Below are 17,989 nucleotides of genomic sequence, written 5' to 3' on the forward strand. Positions count from 1 at the left end.
ATTTCTCACAAATTTCTTCATCATGTATAGGCAATACTACGCGCTTGCTGTTTGCATAGTTGCATAACCGCTGGCTGATATATCAAGTGGCGGGAAACGTCGAATTTCCAAAAGCACTTCTAGTTAGATATATTTTATATGTAAATATAATTAGGAACATATTTCTTTGAAATATAAACAATATTTTACTTAATCTGCCCGCTGAAGAGGGTAAACATCAGTTATGTTAAAATAATAATCGTATTTGTTTATATTAAGGGGAAATAATAAATCAGGGGCTATATTTAACACGTCGCGTCGTTGTAAAATTTGGCAGCTTAAACCGATTTTTACCTTGAACCCACCGAATTTGAATTATGTTGTTTGTTACGATTCCCCCCGGACGTAGCTAATTATTTTTCTACTAAAACGTTGCTTTTGAACCGAACGAAGAACACCATGAGAGCATATTTATTCAACTGGTTCATTTTGATTAAAAATATCCACCAAACAAATAATAATAAACATATTCTAGGACTTGTAATAATTACAAGCAAAAGAGCATTAAAACATTGCGAATAGGCGTTGAAGGAATACTAAAATAATAGACATAATACCTTCAGGGCGACACGAGGGCATCAAAGATATTGGTACTTCCCCAGTAAATGTCCTTCTTCTTTCAAACGGAAAACCAGTTTTTGTGATACCAAAAATAACTGGTTGAGCCTTCAAACAAATTATTTGTACTCTACAAACATAATGTGTAAGACAAGGAATTTAGTTGAATTCAAATCGTTAAAGGTGTGAGCAAGAAAAGGCGAAGCATCCGCATGAAACCCGTCCATCTAATACACAAATAATATACAGGGTGGTCTGTTGCGAAAGTCGAAGTTTTATATTGTGGCTTCATTAGTTTGTATCAAATTGTCTTTTGAACAGTATTTTGAAAATGTACTTAACTCGATATAAAGGGGGAGCATAAAAAGTGGGGTGTTCAATCCCTAACGAAGGACCCTGTACTTTACCCACTTAATAGGACATTTCATATTCCTGCAAGGGATTCATCTCAGTATACATATTATAAACTATTTTTCTAGAGAAAATGTAGTTCAAGGTTGGTAATTTGTTTATTAGCATGAGATTACAATATTAATGGTAAACAGTAGGCAGGTACTACTAAATGATAAGGTCAAATGTTATCTTTTTCTTGTAAGAGAAGTTAGTAATAACTTATATCAGTGAAATGGTGAAAGAATTAAATTATTAACAAAGTAAATAACATACCGGAAGCACACGCCGAAAATCGAATTGGTACCAAGAAGTACGCACCTACATACCTGTGTAACCACAGAAATGTTCCTAAAATAAATATGAGGCTTTTGCGTTAGAGCACTACCTCACACCTCCAAAACAAATACATGTTTTCTCATTATATAGCCATTTATTTGAATAAATCTTCCACATGTCGTGTGGTGGTACTAATTAACATTAAGGGTCGGTAAATGACGTTGAGGAACAAAAATTAATATTGGGGGCCACTAGTTAACACGGGCGGTCAGCAGTCAAAGTTCAGGATCCTCAGTTAACATTTCGGGTCAGCAATTAAAAGTCAGGGTTAAGACAAGAACCCAAAAGAACTTAGGAATTGGTAACGCTGTGCATCATTGAGGTCACTCTGTATTGCCTAACATGGTTAAAAGAGGAATCAGCATAAATAACCTTATGAAACTGTGAAGCCCCATGAGAAAATACCAAATACCCCCACTCGTGTTAATGAGAATCAGTTATATCTCAAATATTTATACCGACACGTGAACAGCACAGTTTATGACATAATTTAAAAAAAAAAAAGCGTCCATTGCAGGACTGACCATGTTAGGTATATATTAGGTATCATTTGTTATAAAGTATTATCGGTACCTGTTGCATTGTGGTGAGTGGCTAATGTGCGGAAGGGGGATAACACCGGGCCTACCAAGTACCATATACGAACCTGCCTGGTACCATAGGCAGAAAAGAAACTAAAACATATTTAAGAGTTGGAGCAGTCGGTTGGATGATTTGGAATATTAGTGTGTTCCGGAAATGCTCAATTCGTCGGTTATAGCTTGTGTACTGCTGATGGCACCATCTTTTATGGGTAAGGATTAAATGGAAAATGGGATTTACGAATTTATCGCTGGAAATAGGAATTAAATCGAGGGGATTCGCGTGTTTTTCCTGATAGCTATCAAGATAGCAACAGTTCGTTGCTTCTTCCACTCAGCAAATATTTTCAGTGTTTTCATTAAGTTTTTAAATTAATTAACCCATAAAAGTGAACATTTTTGAGCCAGTTTTCTATGCTGCATAGAACAATTTTTCTACATTAACAATCGCCGTCCTTTCAACTATTACTGCTAGAAACCAAGAACATAGATTGTTTCTAATTTTTTCGGTAGTAACTGCGCGAAAACTAGTGGTTCCCCACCTATACGTTGTGTACACGTTAAACCATGACTTTAGCACAATTCCAAAGCAAAGTGGTGATTTTTTTACCGCACGAAGTTAATCACCTCCAAAACGACCTCCACGATAGAAATCTAACAAAGAAAAACTGGAAAACCCAATAGATATTAACATCGAAAACTTTGACGAAATGACTAATCGCTATTATCACAATCTACAAGATGAAGGTTTTCGATAAAATGTATCTAAAAAAAAGGCTCTCGATTCAAAGCTTTGGCTGATAATAATACGACAGACCGACAACACAATTGGATCAATTAGGTGATAAGCAGAAGTGCCTGAAAATAACAAATATCAATTTATGTGCAAAATTGATGTAATAACAACCATGAACGAGGCCTTTTTGAAAGAGTGGTTGCTGCTGATTTATTACACCACGGCGTCAATGGGTAAGCCGATTCGCGCTTATCACCGTCGCCATTGCAATATAACGATTCAAATCAATACGCAAATTTAAAAAATACCGAATATGTCGTACGTTCCAGGTCTCATCACCGGCAAATGCGTCCTGGACAAGGAAGTCGAGATCGTTTCTAGGGACGAATGGGGGGCGCGTCCTCCCACATCGGTGGAAACTATGCGCAACCCAGTGCCCTACGTTGTGATTCACCACAGCTACATACCCGCCGCTTGTTCTTCCAAGGAAGATTGCGTTGCGGCTATGCAGTGGATGCAGAATTATCACCAGGTACTATTGAGGATGGATTACAACACTTGTAAAACTATTTAGTTGTAACTTGTAAGGAGTTGTAGGAAAATTCGTTTTTAAAAACACCGAAGAACAATTGGACATTGTTTAATTTCAGTTTAACCGTTCTTGGAACGACGTAGGATACAGCTTCGCCTCGGGGGGAGACAACCGTATCTACACAGGAAGGGGGTGGTCGACGGTTGGGGCTCACGCGCCCGGTTTCAATAACCAAAGTATAGGGATCTGCACCATTGGTGATTGGACTGGTATGACATTCATTATTTGGCAGTCCGTATAGTGTAACCCCGGTATGGTCGCCTCGAAGCGCTCCGGGGTGCTGGAATTGGCAAGATTTCTCGCTAGTTGCCTACAATTCCAGGTTCATCCTGCAATCATTTTAGCCCTCCGGTGTCAGGGGGAATTGCCCTATCTGACTCCTGATTTTATAAAAATTCTTCATCGATCTTCTCACGCTCGAAAGGTGCAAGCTACTTTAGGAGACACATCTGCCGCGGCATCCAGAAAGACACCAACCTGCCCAAACTTGTTTACCATTCTTTCATAGAAATTTCGACGTCATAAAATCGAAACGAATTTAGTTAAAACGACTTCGCAAATCTGGTGCGAAGTTGCTGGAAACGGGAGCGTGAGTGGACCACTTAACGCGCGAAACATTGAGCGCGTTTTAAAACGTCGGCATAATTTGCTGCGTGCGCCACTGCCCGAGCGAGCTACTGAATTTTCACGTTGAATTCGGGGAGATTGCAACTCGAGCGTCATCTCCAGCGCGGCCCAGCGATCTTCGACACGACAACCGACGAAGATGCCCGATTGCCTGACCGAATGAATTGTGTTCAAATATGGCCTGCCGGGGCCTTTTTTGTCGAAAATTCCAAAATAATCCCCGATGTTTGGAGACGATGCACACAAAACGTCATTTATCAGGCAAAGATGACGATTTTGATATGGGTACATGACACATCGCTTCGAGGGAAATTTAATTGCCTTTCAGCGCACTTCTACTTAACACTGACTATCTGCAAAATGTCGGCTTTTTCCGCATTCAAATTGCGTGGCAACAGAGGTTTTCCCAGAGCTCCAGTTTGAACCAAAAAGGGGCATCAATTACTATCTCGCAAACTGTCCGAAATAGATAAAAGACTTATTGAGCCGACGCGATTAAAAGGACACAGCGAACAATGCCCCGATTAATACATCACAGCTGCCACTGCTTTGTTCTACAGGATGTCCCCGAAATGAGTGATGGTACCAGAGGATAAAAAATCCTCTTTTATTTTTTTGGCGAGTGTACCACTGCGATTGAATATCCCAGAATAAATGCATATTTAGGTTACGTTCATACCATTACTCATCATGAGCTTATGGAAGACGCCTACTGAACTCCCTGCATGTGGAACCCCTCGCGCTAGCCACTAAAGAGAGAAATAGGGCTACGCGAACTGCGGCACGCAAACAGCTGAAGAGGCGCAAATGTACTAAGGAACCACCGTGAATTGGCATCGGGGTCGTTTTTTCCAACGTTAGTTGTGCATAAGCCCGAGAGGAATGTAAGGTAAATACCTTCAAATCGGCCGTCGCACGGCAATGGACATTTTTAGGTTGGCCCATAGATAATGGATGCGTCACCCTTCCGTGAAGCCGCACGAGCTTTCAATTTTTCCACAAATAATCGAAGGTGTAGGAACAATACACAAAATTCCTTTTTTGGGGGAAATGTAGCGATAAGATTATCTTTAGATTTTTCTAAATAACGACTCGAATTCGTCACCGTGTGACGTATCGCCGAAAATAGGACCACGACACTAATTCAAAAGTGTGATAATTCAAGAAGACGCCCGTAGGTAACAGCGAAACCGGTGATGGTTGCCGCGAATCGAAACGTCGGATTTCAAATGTGGCATTGAGGGGGAAACATTGCAACGATGAAGCGGCAATCGTCCTGCCTTTCCGCGCCAAACGAGCAGGGAAAAAAAGAAAAAAAGATTTTTCCAAATTTTCCGTTTGTCTCGAACACCCCCGAAAACGGTCAAAACTTCTCAAATTCAAAGCCGCGCATTCGTAAGCTCCGAATCGCGCAGCCCTGTCTCGATTTAACCGACTTGGCGTCTTTTTTGGTTATCGAGTTTTAGCTGCAAAAACGGACGCTCTGTATACACATTGAGGCTCCCCGTGTGGGTGCGCCTCGATGCACATCGTGTCGCAGATCGTTCCGGTTAAGCCGAAACTCGATTTTTTTAAATCTCCGATAATAGGAGCTGTCCAGATACTGAAACCGCACAAAGGAGGACTAATCTGTTTTAATACCTTATGGATCAAAGCGTATTTCGAAGATTTACGATTTAACTCGAAAATAGACCGCTACAATGAAACCGCAAATAAACCCGAATAGATGCACGGGTCCTATATCCGCGCGTGGGCGTCCTAAAAAGCCCACTTAATATCATGACTCGCGAGCGTTTCTGAGCGAGACCCCCCAATTGCGTCTAATAGTCCATGAACAATTATGATTTGCAGCGAAGCTGCCTCCGCAAGAGCAACTGGAAACGATCAGGCGATTCATCCACCAGGGGGTGGTGGAAGGTTACATCGACGAGAACTACAAGCTCATTGGGCACAGACAGGTCCGAGGTAGGATTTCGGCCGCGAAATATTATCTATGGCGGACAGAAATTACATGTATTTCATTTGCGTGCAGAGACGGAGTGTCCAGGAGATGCTCTCTTCGCGGAAATTCAAACCTGGCCCCATTTTGACCCATCGCTCAACATCACGGGAGAGGCCGCTCCGACGATAAGGAAGGAGGGGCTAGCATCGGTGAAAACCGTTGGTGGGGAGGCTGACAAAACGACAGGCAACAGCTTGAAGTGACCGTCATGCATGTGATATCTTAAAATACAGATGATCGATTTTCTTGAAACGCACGTTAGATCAAAAATATATCTTATGAAGTTCCTAATAGACGAATAACGACTCATTTCGACGGCCTTTCATTTACGTCCAACGAAACCGGGCTCCGATAACGAGCGGATAACTAGAAAAAAACAAAAAACCCGAAATAGGCGTTAAAATCGCGGGCGCATGTCTGGGATGAGTTCACCCGTTATCAGGCCAGTCACCCGGATGTTGTTAGACCAATAGTAAAAGGTTTAATCAACGTCCTACGTCCGCAGTTCACCGCCTACTGCCAGGTTTTCTAACGATCACCCGTCACAAAACTTGTCGAATCCACTTTTCGGCTCTTGACCGACGTTCACCAAGAGACTGGCGGACCGGTCATCGGGAGAAATTCTTTCCTCGGGCGTCCGACGCCACGGCACAGCGGCCCATGAGGAGTCACCTCCCGAAGTGCCCGGCAGGCGTCCGAACTCTGGACCGCCCGAGAGATCGATGCGTTGTCGATCTCACGTTCAGCTTCAGCTGCACAAAGTACCGGCCCTTTCGCGACGAAGACGGGTCCCCCTTTCTGCCCCTTGAGCGAGAGTTGGAGGATTTATTTATTCAGAAGCGTCGCTAGAACTCCTCAGCTTCCTCGCCCGCTCGGTCCGAGCCGGCTCGGCATTACTCCGGAACTCGGCCGCCCTCCCCGTCGGCTCCTTCCTCTTTCCGCCGCAGAGCTTCACAGGTGTTCCCAAACCGAAAAGTTTGAAATTCTCGCGGTTGCAAAACATCGGCCATAATTACCTGTACGGAGCCGCAATCCTCGAAATCGTAAAAATCGGTCGGATGGAACGCCAAAAGTCGACGTCACGACGCCAACGACGCCGGCTCGAAATAGACGCCAGCTATTTCTGTGGTTCGCAGCATTCTCAAAATGTGAACGAGACTCGATCCGCGCGAGACAAAAAGTCGCTCGAATTTTGCGAAAGTACGAGATATTTTTTTTTTTGTTAGATTACGAGAAACGCGTCGAAAGGACCAGCAACCGAGTGTTGCAGTTTTGGGTTTATTTATCGGTAGAAATCGAAGTGTTTTTGTTTATTCCTGCCCAGGAGCTGAAGGATTATCACTGGTGACGGACCAGCTCCAAGGAAGACCAAGTTGAGTCGATTCGTAAACTGGTAAGTTCGCATTGAAGCGTTGAAACCGTCTCGGGGCATTGAAAGGTTAATTCAACGGGAGGTGCGACGCAAAACACACACAAAAAAAAAACAATAAAATTTTAATAATTAAAGTAAACGAGAAAACATTGATGTTCGGAATGGCCTATGTGGGGACGATATCGGCATGGGAGCCAGAGAGAGGATCGTCCGAGTCGTTTGACTGAAAGCAAAAATAGAAATCTGTGGCAGGTTGTTGGGAATTGCTCACCTATTTTTTACTGAAGGTTCTATTGGCAAGGCCCCTCATTTAAAATTAAAATTTAATTTAGCATCTCCACCATACACGAGTCGTGCATGGAATACGCCTAAAGGCTGTGGCGCTGTGGAACCAACGCGCGCCAGAATCCCAAGGTTCCCAAGATTCGCGATTGCATTATGCGTTCAAACATTTTTTCCCAACCGGATGCCAACGAGCGACTGCGAATTCTACTAAAAACAAAAACTATATAGGGTTGAAAAAATGTTTATGGATCCATCGTCATACGCGCACCTTCTTCGCTACCTAGGGTAGCAAGGGTCTTTTTCACGATTTTCGAAAATGCCAAACGTCAAAAATCCATTAAAATTGCCGAAACTGGGCCATAGCCACGTAGGCCATACACTGGAATATGCAGATTGACGCGCCTTCTTGCAAGTCCCATGAAACCGGCGAAAGATACGAAAATACTGCAAAACACCAACGGGCTAAATATTTGGAGAGAGAATTTAAGTTTGGAATCGGAGTTCATACAGGGCGTTGAAAAAAGTACGCTACGCGTAATGACCGAAAAAACCGTAACGCCCAGTACACGGCTACCGACCACTTTGGCATTTTGTTGGAGAACGCTTTGAAGAAAAGTTGTGTGCGAAATTTCACTCGGAGCACAGGCGGGGAAAACGCAAAATGCGAGGAACATTGTGAAATTTCGCCACCCGGTATATCGAAAATGGCGCGCCTTCGACCATGAGTCTATAGGGTTTTTCCAATCAGGACGCCAAGCGCCATCGTCCCCTGAAATATCTCCATGATGATACGTGACGCCCTGTACAAGTGCAATGCTTGTACGTAAGCTCGGGGAGCGCACTTAAAGGAGAAATCGGCGCAACAGAAATACCAATGGGGCGCAGCGGTAGTAGCAAAGCGAGACGTCCAAATTAGGCCCGCAGGGGCCTTTGTCGCCCCTCGTGGGCGCCCAGCCCTCGGCAAAAAGGCCCACCCCTCTTCGCAAAGAAGTAAAGCTCACGAACTATCATACACTCACAAACGTGTCGTACTTTGAGCCCCCGCGTTTGCACATATGCGGTCGCTCTGCAAGCCGCCTGTAAGGGTCGAACGTTTTAAAAGGGCTGTCTGAACTGTAGGTGTGAACATGGAAGGTTGGCCATTCATTCAATCGCGAAATCGGACATGTTCAATAAAACTGGAAGGACAATGGGTGTACTGCTACAAGACAGGAAGTCCGAAGCCCTGCGATTAGGCCTTCAGGCCCGATTTTCGCCCCCTCCCCGCCGCAGAGCCACCCCTGCCCTTGGCGAAAGCAGCAGTTTCATCGGGAATTTAACGAGATCGCTAATAAGGGGGTCGCACGGGAGGGGGAGGATGTCACTAAGACATTTTTGATGATACTGGATGAATCGTCGTTTTACAAACATCGAAATCCAAACGGTTTTTTTTCGTTCTTTATGGATTTACGACCGAAGCAGAGACGCTATTTTTACCACATTTGCCGGTGTACTATAAACTGGAATAATCTCTTTTTATAAAACGCGTTTAACGCAAGTAAGAAGCGGGAAAATACGTTTCTAAATGGTTAAAAATAAAATTTAAAAAAATCCAAACACGCACCATTTGTACCAGCTGAGCCGAGTAATTTCAGAACGCAGCTCGAGAGGTGAACAGTTCAATTTAACAATGGAGAACGCTGGAAAATAATTACTGATCCCACTTAACAATTTTAAATTTCATTGAAACTCAGAAAATTTATTTCTGAGTCGTCTTTTGGACGTGCACTTTACATTTCTAAAGTAATTTCTGAGCGAACGTTATCAGTGAGGAAGGTCACTTCTGAATATTTTCCTGCTCGGGAAAGGTGGGAGAGAATGCGTTGTTTTCGTTTTACCACTTCCTTGCCAGTAAATTGCGTTCGTGTGACCCACAGAGGAAGATCTGCGATCGTGGCTGCACTACTATGTAACGCGCCTCCAAACTGTTGCACAACAGTTTCTACCCGCATACGCGTCACTCCCTGAAGGATCAAATGGCTCTTTACGTCTCTGACGCCCCATTTCAAAACTCGAACCGGCCAGGTCGTCCGTGACCCTCGCACCGGGGACTCGTTACACAATGGCAGCAAACAAGTTATTTGGGATATTCCGTGATTTAAAAGCTTTTCAATTAGGACTGTTTTTCCTGGACGAGCCGCCTCGGCAATCGGATGAGCTGGATCAGCAGAATGCTGATCCAGCTCATCCGCGCTTACTAAAGTTGGTCGACTCAGTACGTGAAGCCCACAGACATCCAGCTGACATGGACTATGAAGTCGCGCATACTTAGGCCCATCTGATCCGCCAGCGGGCCTGACCCCCGTGTCGCGTCGCCGCACTGTACGTCTTGCGAATGGCGGAAAATGGGTGGATCGGGCGTGGCACGCTGAATCGGTAGCGAAGCGAGTGGGGCTTCGGTGAAGCCCTCGTTTCAAAGCTCTTGCGCTCGCAAAACCATCACAACTTGAAAAAATTTCGTTTTTTTTCTTTTTTTTAGCGGAAATAGTCCCGATGTGAAATAAATTTGTTAAAGCTGCCGCGGCAGCGAAATCGCACGAGTTACGACACGCCGGTAAAAACTTCTCCTTTTGGGCTATTCGGTAATTTTAAAACGTTTCAAAGGAGCGCTCTGCGTCCTTTTCGACTGTGGTCGTTTCGCTCCAGACGCGGCAGCTATATTCGGCCGATTTCCCGTCCCTGCTGCGTTGGTCCACCCAGTACCTAAAGCGGCACACACAAGACGCGGGCCACAAAAACGACGGCGGCTTCAATAAATCTTTTCGCTCCGTCGTACTAATTACGATCGGTGCTGACATATAAATTAAATAGATAAATTGGGCCGAAACAAATTGCTAAAACGTGTGCCGCGTTCGTGTGCCGTCCAGCTGCGGCTGAGGTGGACCGCACCCGAAACTGGACTCTGCCGGACGTTCGAGGATGACCAAAATGGGATTCGCGATCATTATGGGGCTTTTACGTTCGACGTCACGATTTATATTCAAACAATTTGGCAAATCTTACCAGTGTAATCATCTGAAATATCACGATTTTATTTTAAATTCGGAAGCTTCGCATTTGACACTTTATTGGCAACTCCACAACGGCGAGGGGAGTAGTGCACGTGGGTGTGCAACACAAACTGTAAATATTGCTTTATTTTGAAAATTTCGGTCTCCCAAATAAATCGCCTCGGTATTTTCGAACGTGACTCCATGACCTAAACCTAAAATTAGTCATTTATTACTCCCGAAACTAAAAAACAAAAGGACTAACGTAGCCGAATTGGAGCGCTCAAAAATAGGCCTCCTGGACATCCTTCGATTTATCAAAACGAACAAATTAACGGATCAAGCCAGGGACATTCCGAAAGCCAAAACACATTGCTGCCGTTACGTTTACTTTTCGATCTCCGAAAATAGAACCGCGCTGCGGCACAACACTCTGTATTGTAAACACATAGACGAATTGCTTACTCGGCCAGTTTTTATGGCGAAAAATCCACTCACTTACGTCCGTTTGCAGAGCCGAGAAGAAGCGCAACGAGATGCCTGCAGGTGGGGCAGCGAAGAGCTCCAATCCTTCGGGGAGGACCACCTTCAGGCCGCCCTGGGTGAAGGAAGGCGCCGAGGTCACCGACGCCCTGAATCCGTTCAATCTCAAGAGCGTCCCCAGGAAGAAGGAGGTGTCGCCCAAGCCAAAGGAAAACGACGTTAAGGAACAGCTCAATCCCATGAAGCTCAAGAGCGTGCCCAGGAAGAAGGAGAGCCCTCCCAAGGACGACTCGGACGACGATTCGGGCGCCTCGCCCATAGGTGAAGAATTTTATTTGCAGCCTTTGCTCCGTGCTCACGGCTTTATATGTAGTCTGTGTCTTAATGATGTGTAACTGACGTAATTTTATATGTAAATTTCATGGCTTCTTGAACCATCATCGTACTACACGTTATTGGCGTTTGTAGCTGGTGTGCAACTGAGAAAAGTGCCGGTTAAAGAGGTAAAAGAAGTGGAAGAGATTACTGTGCCGGATAAAGAGAGTCCGCTAGGTAAACTAATCAATATCAAACTCCTTGTCGAACTCCACTATAACTAACACCTTTAAGCATCGTAATTAACATAAGTTTGCTAATTGGGCTCACGGTCCCCGAGTAACGAGTAGGGAAATTGCAGATGGAATCCAGCTGAGAAAGGTGCAAAAGAAGGAGTACGACCGGGAGAGTTTTAGGAAAGAAAAGGAGAACAATCCTCTAGGTCGGTGGGCTGTAATAGTATCCTTACTGTTAGTAACAATGCGATTGCAGCTGGAGTGAAACTGCGCAAAACTTCCGTCCAAACCAAAGAACCCCAGCAAAATGGAGAGGAGAAGGAGTCCAGTTTTTTCGTCAAACCGCAACTTAGGCCCGTTCAGCAGAAGGAAAAGTCGCCCCCCAAGAAGGTAAGGGAGTCGCGAGAATAACACCGCTACGTCATCGTTTCGACGCTCGATCGAGACCAAACGTCATCGCGCAGCGGATCTAGCTCTAGATTCTAGAATTTGCGGCTTTCGACGCCACTGAAATCGGTCGCGAGGAATAAACACCAAAAGTCAAACTTAACACGGGGGGGACGTTTGGATTTCGCCCCCCCCGTGTCCAGATATTTGCAACGAGAGTAACGTTTCTGATTCTCTTAACAGGACTACAAAATCCACGATTTGCCCGAGCTGAAAAAGGTCGAGGAGAGAAAGCTGCCGGAAAGAAAAGCCTCCATGTTGCGAAGGGATAGTACAATTGAAGATTTAGAAATAGATAGGGTAAAGTATGGCCGTGAGCCTCCTGCATTTTTCCAGAACGCTTTGCATCTGTCTGGGAACGTATTAACGAAATTCTCATTTCTTTGTCTCTACAGGGTGAAATTTAAGTAGAATTTTGTCCGTTTAACGCGACACGGACCTCAAGGAACTCGGCGACATCTTTACGCACTCCCACAGATAAAAATCGCACGCATTCGGGTCTGGCGGTCTCGCGGGCCGTCGCATTGGTGTAATTTTTTTTTACCTTTTTTCATAAGCGGATATTTCACGTGTTTTTGAGATTTCGAAAGTGGCGATGAATAAAGACTTTGCTTAGGTTTTTGAGGTACATAACGCGTTCGAAGGAAAACCTCCTGCTTAAGATCCACCCTTTGTACGGGCGTTTTGTGTGTTCTAACAGTCTACAAAGAAAACGCCACTTTTTCAGGACTAGCAAACTTGGCGCCCTGTTCTACCCCCCTCATCTTTCCTAAACTTCTTGTAAATGGCCTTATAGTTTCCCTTTGCTCTGCTCTGTACCTTCTTTCCAGATCTGCAAACTCGCGCCTCATAATCCCTAACACACACTTTTAATATATCAAAAAATTACTTTTCAGGTAAACGGGATCTTTAGCAATGAGGTAGGTGCCCGAATGAATTCGATCTAAAAATATGGCATCAATCAATCCAGATACCACACAAGCACTTGAAGAACTCGCACGCAGCCGGTTCATTAATTGTTATTCCCTGCTATTTATAAACAAAATCGTCTCCGATTGTGCCAATTGCAGAGCCAGTTTGCGTTTAGTCTTTCACACATACATAGCAACTTAATAATTCACTAATACAAGTTTCGTGACCGCTAATAACCATCAGCAATTCAAATAGGAACTTCCGGCGACGAGGAACAACCTCGTCAGAGCGGAGTCCACGAGGAAGATAGGACCCGCACCTCCACCCATGCCGCCACCACCCCCATGCATGCCCGGGCAGACACCCAAGAAGCCCTTGACTGAAGAACAGGCCAAAAAATTGGATTTACTCAAGTACGTGCGTGCCCAAAAACGACAAAATACACTGCATTTTTAAAATATATGGGCAGAACAAGCACTTGAGACATTTCAAGGCTCTAAGTGCCTGTCTCATATTTTTTAGCAGTTTTCTCGACAATCTCCTTCAAGCTCTGGTGTATCTCATTCGCCTTTTGTCAAGATTTTGATATCAAGTGACCATGAACGGAGCGAGGGCTGCACAGATTTCCTCTCAATTTGTGCGAGTTTAACGCGCGGGAACTGAGCTTAATGTCAGATTGAAGGATGGGAGTGTTGCCGAATTGAAGCTTTCCCCCCCGGATCTCAGAGTTTTCTTTTTTAAATTCAAAATTTCGACGCATCCATTGAGCTGAATTATCACGGTCACCTGGTATAACCATCGCTATCGGGAGCTTGGCACCCTTTCGAAGTTCACTGATTTGATGCACTCAATTATTTTGCCAATAAAGCGTACAGTGTGGCCCAAATTGCGCCTACGTGTACCAGCATCTTGAGCACTACAAAAATGGAAAGGAAGCCAAAAGGGTATTTAATGGCTGACTGTACGCTGTTAAATTCCCTTCAACGTCCGTATTTTCTCTATTTTCCTAACCTTTGCAGTTTCCAAGATACGTAGGCCCAACTTCGAACACACTGTACACCCACTCATTTTCCAATCAAAATCATCAATCCGCATATAATTTCATTAAATCACGGTTTGCGCAGGTCTAGACCTAAAGTCCGACCTGATTGGTCTGCCACCTTGAAGGAGATTGAGGGTGGCAAGAAACTGAGGCATGTGGAGTGTAACGACAGGTCTCAGCCCATTCTTCCAGAGGAAAAGGCTCAAGAGCACTTCCTCTATGACAGCGAAAAGGCCACTGCCCACAACGAACTGTTAAAACAGGTTCCGTTGTTGAATCGATAATTTCCTCCTAAACCAAAAGGCTCGTTTCAGATCGAGTCCGGAGTGAAACTGAAGAAGGTGCAAACGAACGACAGGAGTAAACCTGTGCTGGACGGGCTGAGGAAGTTCAGGCGACAGATGACCATTGAGGAGCAGATCCAAAAGTCCATGTCCATGGCCAGTATTCCACCGGTAAGTGTAAGTACTCACACCAATTTGCACGACAGCTCTAGAGCATGCATTGATTATCTTTACTTACACACCTCTCCCTCTTAAACATTGTCACGGCATGCTCAACCTGCACACTACTGACGCTCCAACTGCCCAATAAATAATATACCGAAAAGGTCGCTTCCCAGGACGAAATCGCTCCTGAAGAAGTGGACGAGCTGGACGACATCGACAAAGTCCGGGACGACTTGCAGAGCACAAAGCAGATGCTGGCTTTAGAATTGAGGAATAAAGAGGCACAAGAAATGGAAAAGAAAAGGCTGTTGGCTAGGTTGGCCAATATGGAGGCCGAATTGGAGAAGGCAAAGGCTGAAGGTGGTGGCGGCGGAGGAGGAGTGCAGGGAAAGGGCAGTGCTGCTGATGAAAAGGTACGCATATTTGGTACTTATAATCAAAATTCGTCCTTCTAATAGCCTATTTATAATACAACACTTAAAAACGCGATCACAATCCTACTTGCTCTTTTTGGATCCTCCAAACCCGGAGAATCCCATAATGGTTGCCAATTCACTGGTCGCCTCCGTCTCCTCTTCTCGCATTTCCTCGGCTTTCCTCTTCTCCTTCCGCTTCTCTTTCCGATACTCCTTCAATTTCTCCTCTTCTTCGGCTATTTCGGACAGCCGCGCTTGCAAGTCGTAATCCTTCTTCTTCTCTTCCATTTTCCGCTTGTTCGCTTCAAACCTCTTCTTCACCGAGTCCAAACTGCTCCGTTCTACTTTCATTGACATGCCCAAATTCCTTTGGTGCTTCTTTCCATTAATGTGATCCAAGAAATTGATGGAATCTTTAACTACGCAGTCGCAGACGTTGCAGTAGTACCCCCCCGATTGCGCAGTGGGTGTATTCTTGTTGATGACTATGCTTTTGCCCAGCTTTGAGTCCAAATCGACTTTGTATTCACGGGTTTTCAGGAGCTCCCGCTTGACAGGGGGGCCCTTTTTCTTTTTTTCGGCCTCATCTTTTAGGTCGATTTCCGCCTGCTTGCGCTCCTCCGCTATTTTCTCGTACTCTTCCCGGTCCCATTTCCTCCTGTGATCATCTGGTCTCATTGACATGGCGCTTGCCTTGAATAGAGAAATAAGGTTTTTTTTATGGGCAGATTATACAGTCGCTGAAAAAAGAGGTTGACCAATCAAGAAGGAATTCCGAAACCATCGAGAAGAAGTATACTGACGCCATGAAGATGCTCGACACGACCAAGCTTCAATTGGCAGAGTATAAGAGGAAGAACAATGAGCTAGAGAAGAAGCTTTTGGATGCCATGTACCCCTCCGGAGGTCGTTTATTAATTATAGAAAAGCGGATTCTTAAATTTTAGGAGGTTTACGTTGCAGGCAAGAAGCGTCCTTCCCTCAGTGGATCAGTGTCCAATAGCATAACCAATGGAGACGCTGATGACCTCGACGAAATGGAAAGTGAGGAGGAAAGCGATGGAGAGGATACGCCAGAAAAGCGGGAGAAGAAGATGCAAAAAGAGGTACCACAAACCACGGCTTATTCCTGCCAATCATTAATACCTGATTATAGGTCAAACAATTAGGTAACAAACTCAGAAACTTCAAAATCAAAGAAGATAACGCTAAGAAGGAAAGGATAGCTCTCAAAGAAATCATTAAAAAGAATCAGACGGCAATTAAAGAAGAGAAGAAGAGGTACGCCAAGATCAAAAAAGAGGTACAGAGTGTGATCACCCCACTAAAACTCCAGTAAAACAGCAAGGTATTGTAGGTCGATAAAATGGCTGCATTGCTGAAAGATGTCAGCGAGAGCGAAGATGATGATGACGAAGAAAAAGATGAAGATGAAGAAGAGGAAGTTGAAGAAGAGGAGAGCAGCAGCGAAGAATCTGAGAGCGAAAGCGAGAGCGACGAGAGCGATTCCGAGAAGAGCGTGAGCGAACCTGAAGACGCTCCGTTAGATAAAAAGAAGATCAACTTATCGGGAAGGACGACGCGACATGAAGCCAGACTAGGAGCTTTGAAGAAGGGCAACTTCTTGCTCAAGACGAATGCTGAAAGGTTCGCGGTTAATTTGCTTAAACTTGTATACACAAATTGTTGGCTTTTAGGTTACAAGACGATCTCAACAAACAAAAGGAATTGACTGCAGCCCTGCAAGAAGACTTAGATTCTGTCCTATCAGAATTAGGATAAAAAGCGACAAATCTAGGTTTTAAGGCAACATAGGACAACTTCTATTTTAAAGTGAAGATAAACTATTTATATTTTGTGAATTTGTATAAATACTTATAAGTTTGACACGCAGTAAAATAAAGAAATTTTATGATAATTTAAGTCCTTTGTGCTGGTCAAAATGCAGGCGGGAACATTGCAACAAGGAGTAAATATGAGTTGCTGAAAGGCTAGTATTTTTGGATTCAAAAAGCACAGGAGGAAGTTTCCATAATTCATTAATTTCGCATGGTTACCGAATGATATACGTTTTTTATGTAATGTATTGCTATGTTACACTGTGACAACTAAGATAATAAAGTGTGATATTATATTACTACAATTTGCTTTTACTGAAGGAACCCATATATTATGCATTCATGTGAATCATGGTAAACCATAAGGAGTTTTTGCAAATAACTGGGAAATCACATAAAAGAATGCCACGTTTTACATCCATTAGAAAATTGACTAGAACCATAATAAATTTTAGACCAAAGTACATAATAAACTGTTGGTTAATTGCACAAATAATATTAAAATAATGACACATATGAAAACTGCACTAAAATGGGGGGCACAGCAAGTCAATGCCTCATCACAAAAAATGAGGTAGCAAGACCTAAACTTTGAAAATTGGGACTCTTAAGGCCAAGTTGTTGAATCATGGCTTAAGCTTGGTTCCACTAACCCTGACCCTCATATATTAGAAAAATGCTAAATTTCAGATTCAGATTATGGTTACTGGGACAGCAATGCATTTCTTATGATTATAAAGCTCAAGGTGAGGTGAACGAAGCTTGAACCACCACTCGACAACTCAGGCATAGTTAGATATATTTTCCCCCTGGAAGGAAAGTTGCTCTATATGGTTCGAGTTGGATGTCACCTACATAATCTCTGTTCATTACCAAGGTACACATAACAATATATATTGCAACTTTGGGCTGTTTTCCCTTAACGTTATCTTTTGAAACAGCTTGTGAAGCAAGTTGAAATTTGGGGATTATAATTTATAACGTGAAACATACAAAATAGCATTCACAGAACTAATAGATGCTAGGTACTGTACAGGCAAGTGGAGCGGATTGGGGCCCTTATTGCACGGCTTCGTTCCCCTTTCTCGTACACAATATTCCTACTATTACTAGTTAATTAATCATCATGAAAGTTACCGTTTTGCTTTTTCTTCTTTTATTCACAGTTTGTATGGAGTATTTAATCAATTTTTAGATCTTTGTTGACACATTAAACACAAATTAAACACGAAAATCACAATCAAAACAAAAAACCTGATAAAACAGCTCGCGTAGAATGTCAAATGTTTGCAACACTTGCG

General features: G+C 43.8%; 3 protein-coding genes across 7 annotated transcripts; 2 read left to right on the forward strand and 1 right to left on the reverse strand.

Annotated features, from left to right (window-relative positions):
• Positions 1-1,768: 1,768 nt before the first annotated feature.
• Positions 1,769-6,173, forward strand: LOC136342575 (peptidoglycan-recognition protein LB-like). 2 transcript variants are annotated; one of them, XM_066288524.1, is made up of 5 exons: positions 1,769-2,119; positions 2,973-3,175; positions 3,294-3,444; positions 5,714-5,827; positions 5,895-6,173. In XM_066288524.1, exons 1-5 carry the CDS (start codon positions 2,065-2,067, stop codon positions 6,065-6,067), a joined length of 696 nt encoding a protein of 231 aa, XP_066144621.1. In that variant the 5' UTR covers positions 1,769-2,064; the 3' UTR covers positions 6,068-6,173. The 2 variants fall into 2 exon arrangements, with proteins under 2 accessions (XP_066144621.1, XP_066144620.1); XM_066288523.1 differs by lacking the exon at positions 1,769-2,119 and adding an exon at positions 2,709-2,876.
• Positions 6,174-6,984: 811 nt separating this feature from the next.
• On the forward strand, positions 6,985-16,987 carry LOC136342571 (uncharacterized). Of its 4 annotated transcripts, none has more exons than XM_066288513.1 (16): positions 6,985-7,257; positions 11,065-11,354; positions 11,502-11,585; positions 11,710-11,790; positions 11,841-11,974; positions 12,215-12,331; positions 12,928-12,951; positions 13,199-13,356; positions 14,068-14,248; positions 14,300-14,446; positions 14,596-14,847; positions 15,579-15,756; positions 15,814-15,956; positions 16,007-16,153; positions 16,208-16,497; positions 16,548-16,987. In XM_066288513.1, exons 2-16 carry the CDS (start codon positions 11,087-11,089, stop codon positions 16,630-16,632), a joined length of 2,289 nt encoding a protein of 762 aa, XP_066144610.1. In that variant the 5' UTR covers positions 6,985-7,257; positions 11,065-11,086; the 3' UTR covers positions 16,633-16,987. The 4 variants fall into 4 exon arrangements, with proteins under 4 accessions (XP_066144610.1, XP_066144611.1, XP_066144612.1 ...); XM_066288514.1 differs by having other exon boundaries at positions 14,300-14,440; XM_066288515.1 differs by having other exon boundaries at positions 14,300-14,440; positions 14,608-14,847.
• Positions 14,857-17,985, reverse strand: LOC136342576 (zinc finger matrin-type protein 2). Its single transcript, XM_066288525.1, has 2 exons — positions 17,826-17,985; positions 14,857-15,543 (listed from the first exon to the last, which is right to left on the reverse strand). The coding sequence occupies exon 2, from the start codon at positions 15,532-15,534 to the stop codon at positions 14,932-14,934; it is 603 nt and encodes a 200-aa protein (XP_066144622.1). The 5' UTR covers positions 15,535-15,543; positions 17,826-17,985; the 3' UTR covers positions 14,857-14,931.
• Between the last annotated feature and the right edge of the window lie 4 nt (positions 17,986-17,989).

Source organism: Euwallacea fornicatus, chromosome 12 (assembly GCF_040115645.1).
Source record: "Euwallacea fornicatus isolate EFF26 chromosome 12, ASM4011564v1, whole genome shotgun sequence".
Lineage (NCBI taxonomy): Eukaryota > Metazoa > Arthropoda > Insecta > Coleoptera > Curculionidae > Euwallacea > Euwallacea fornicatus.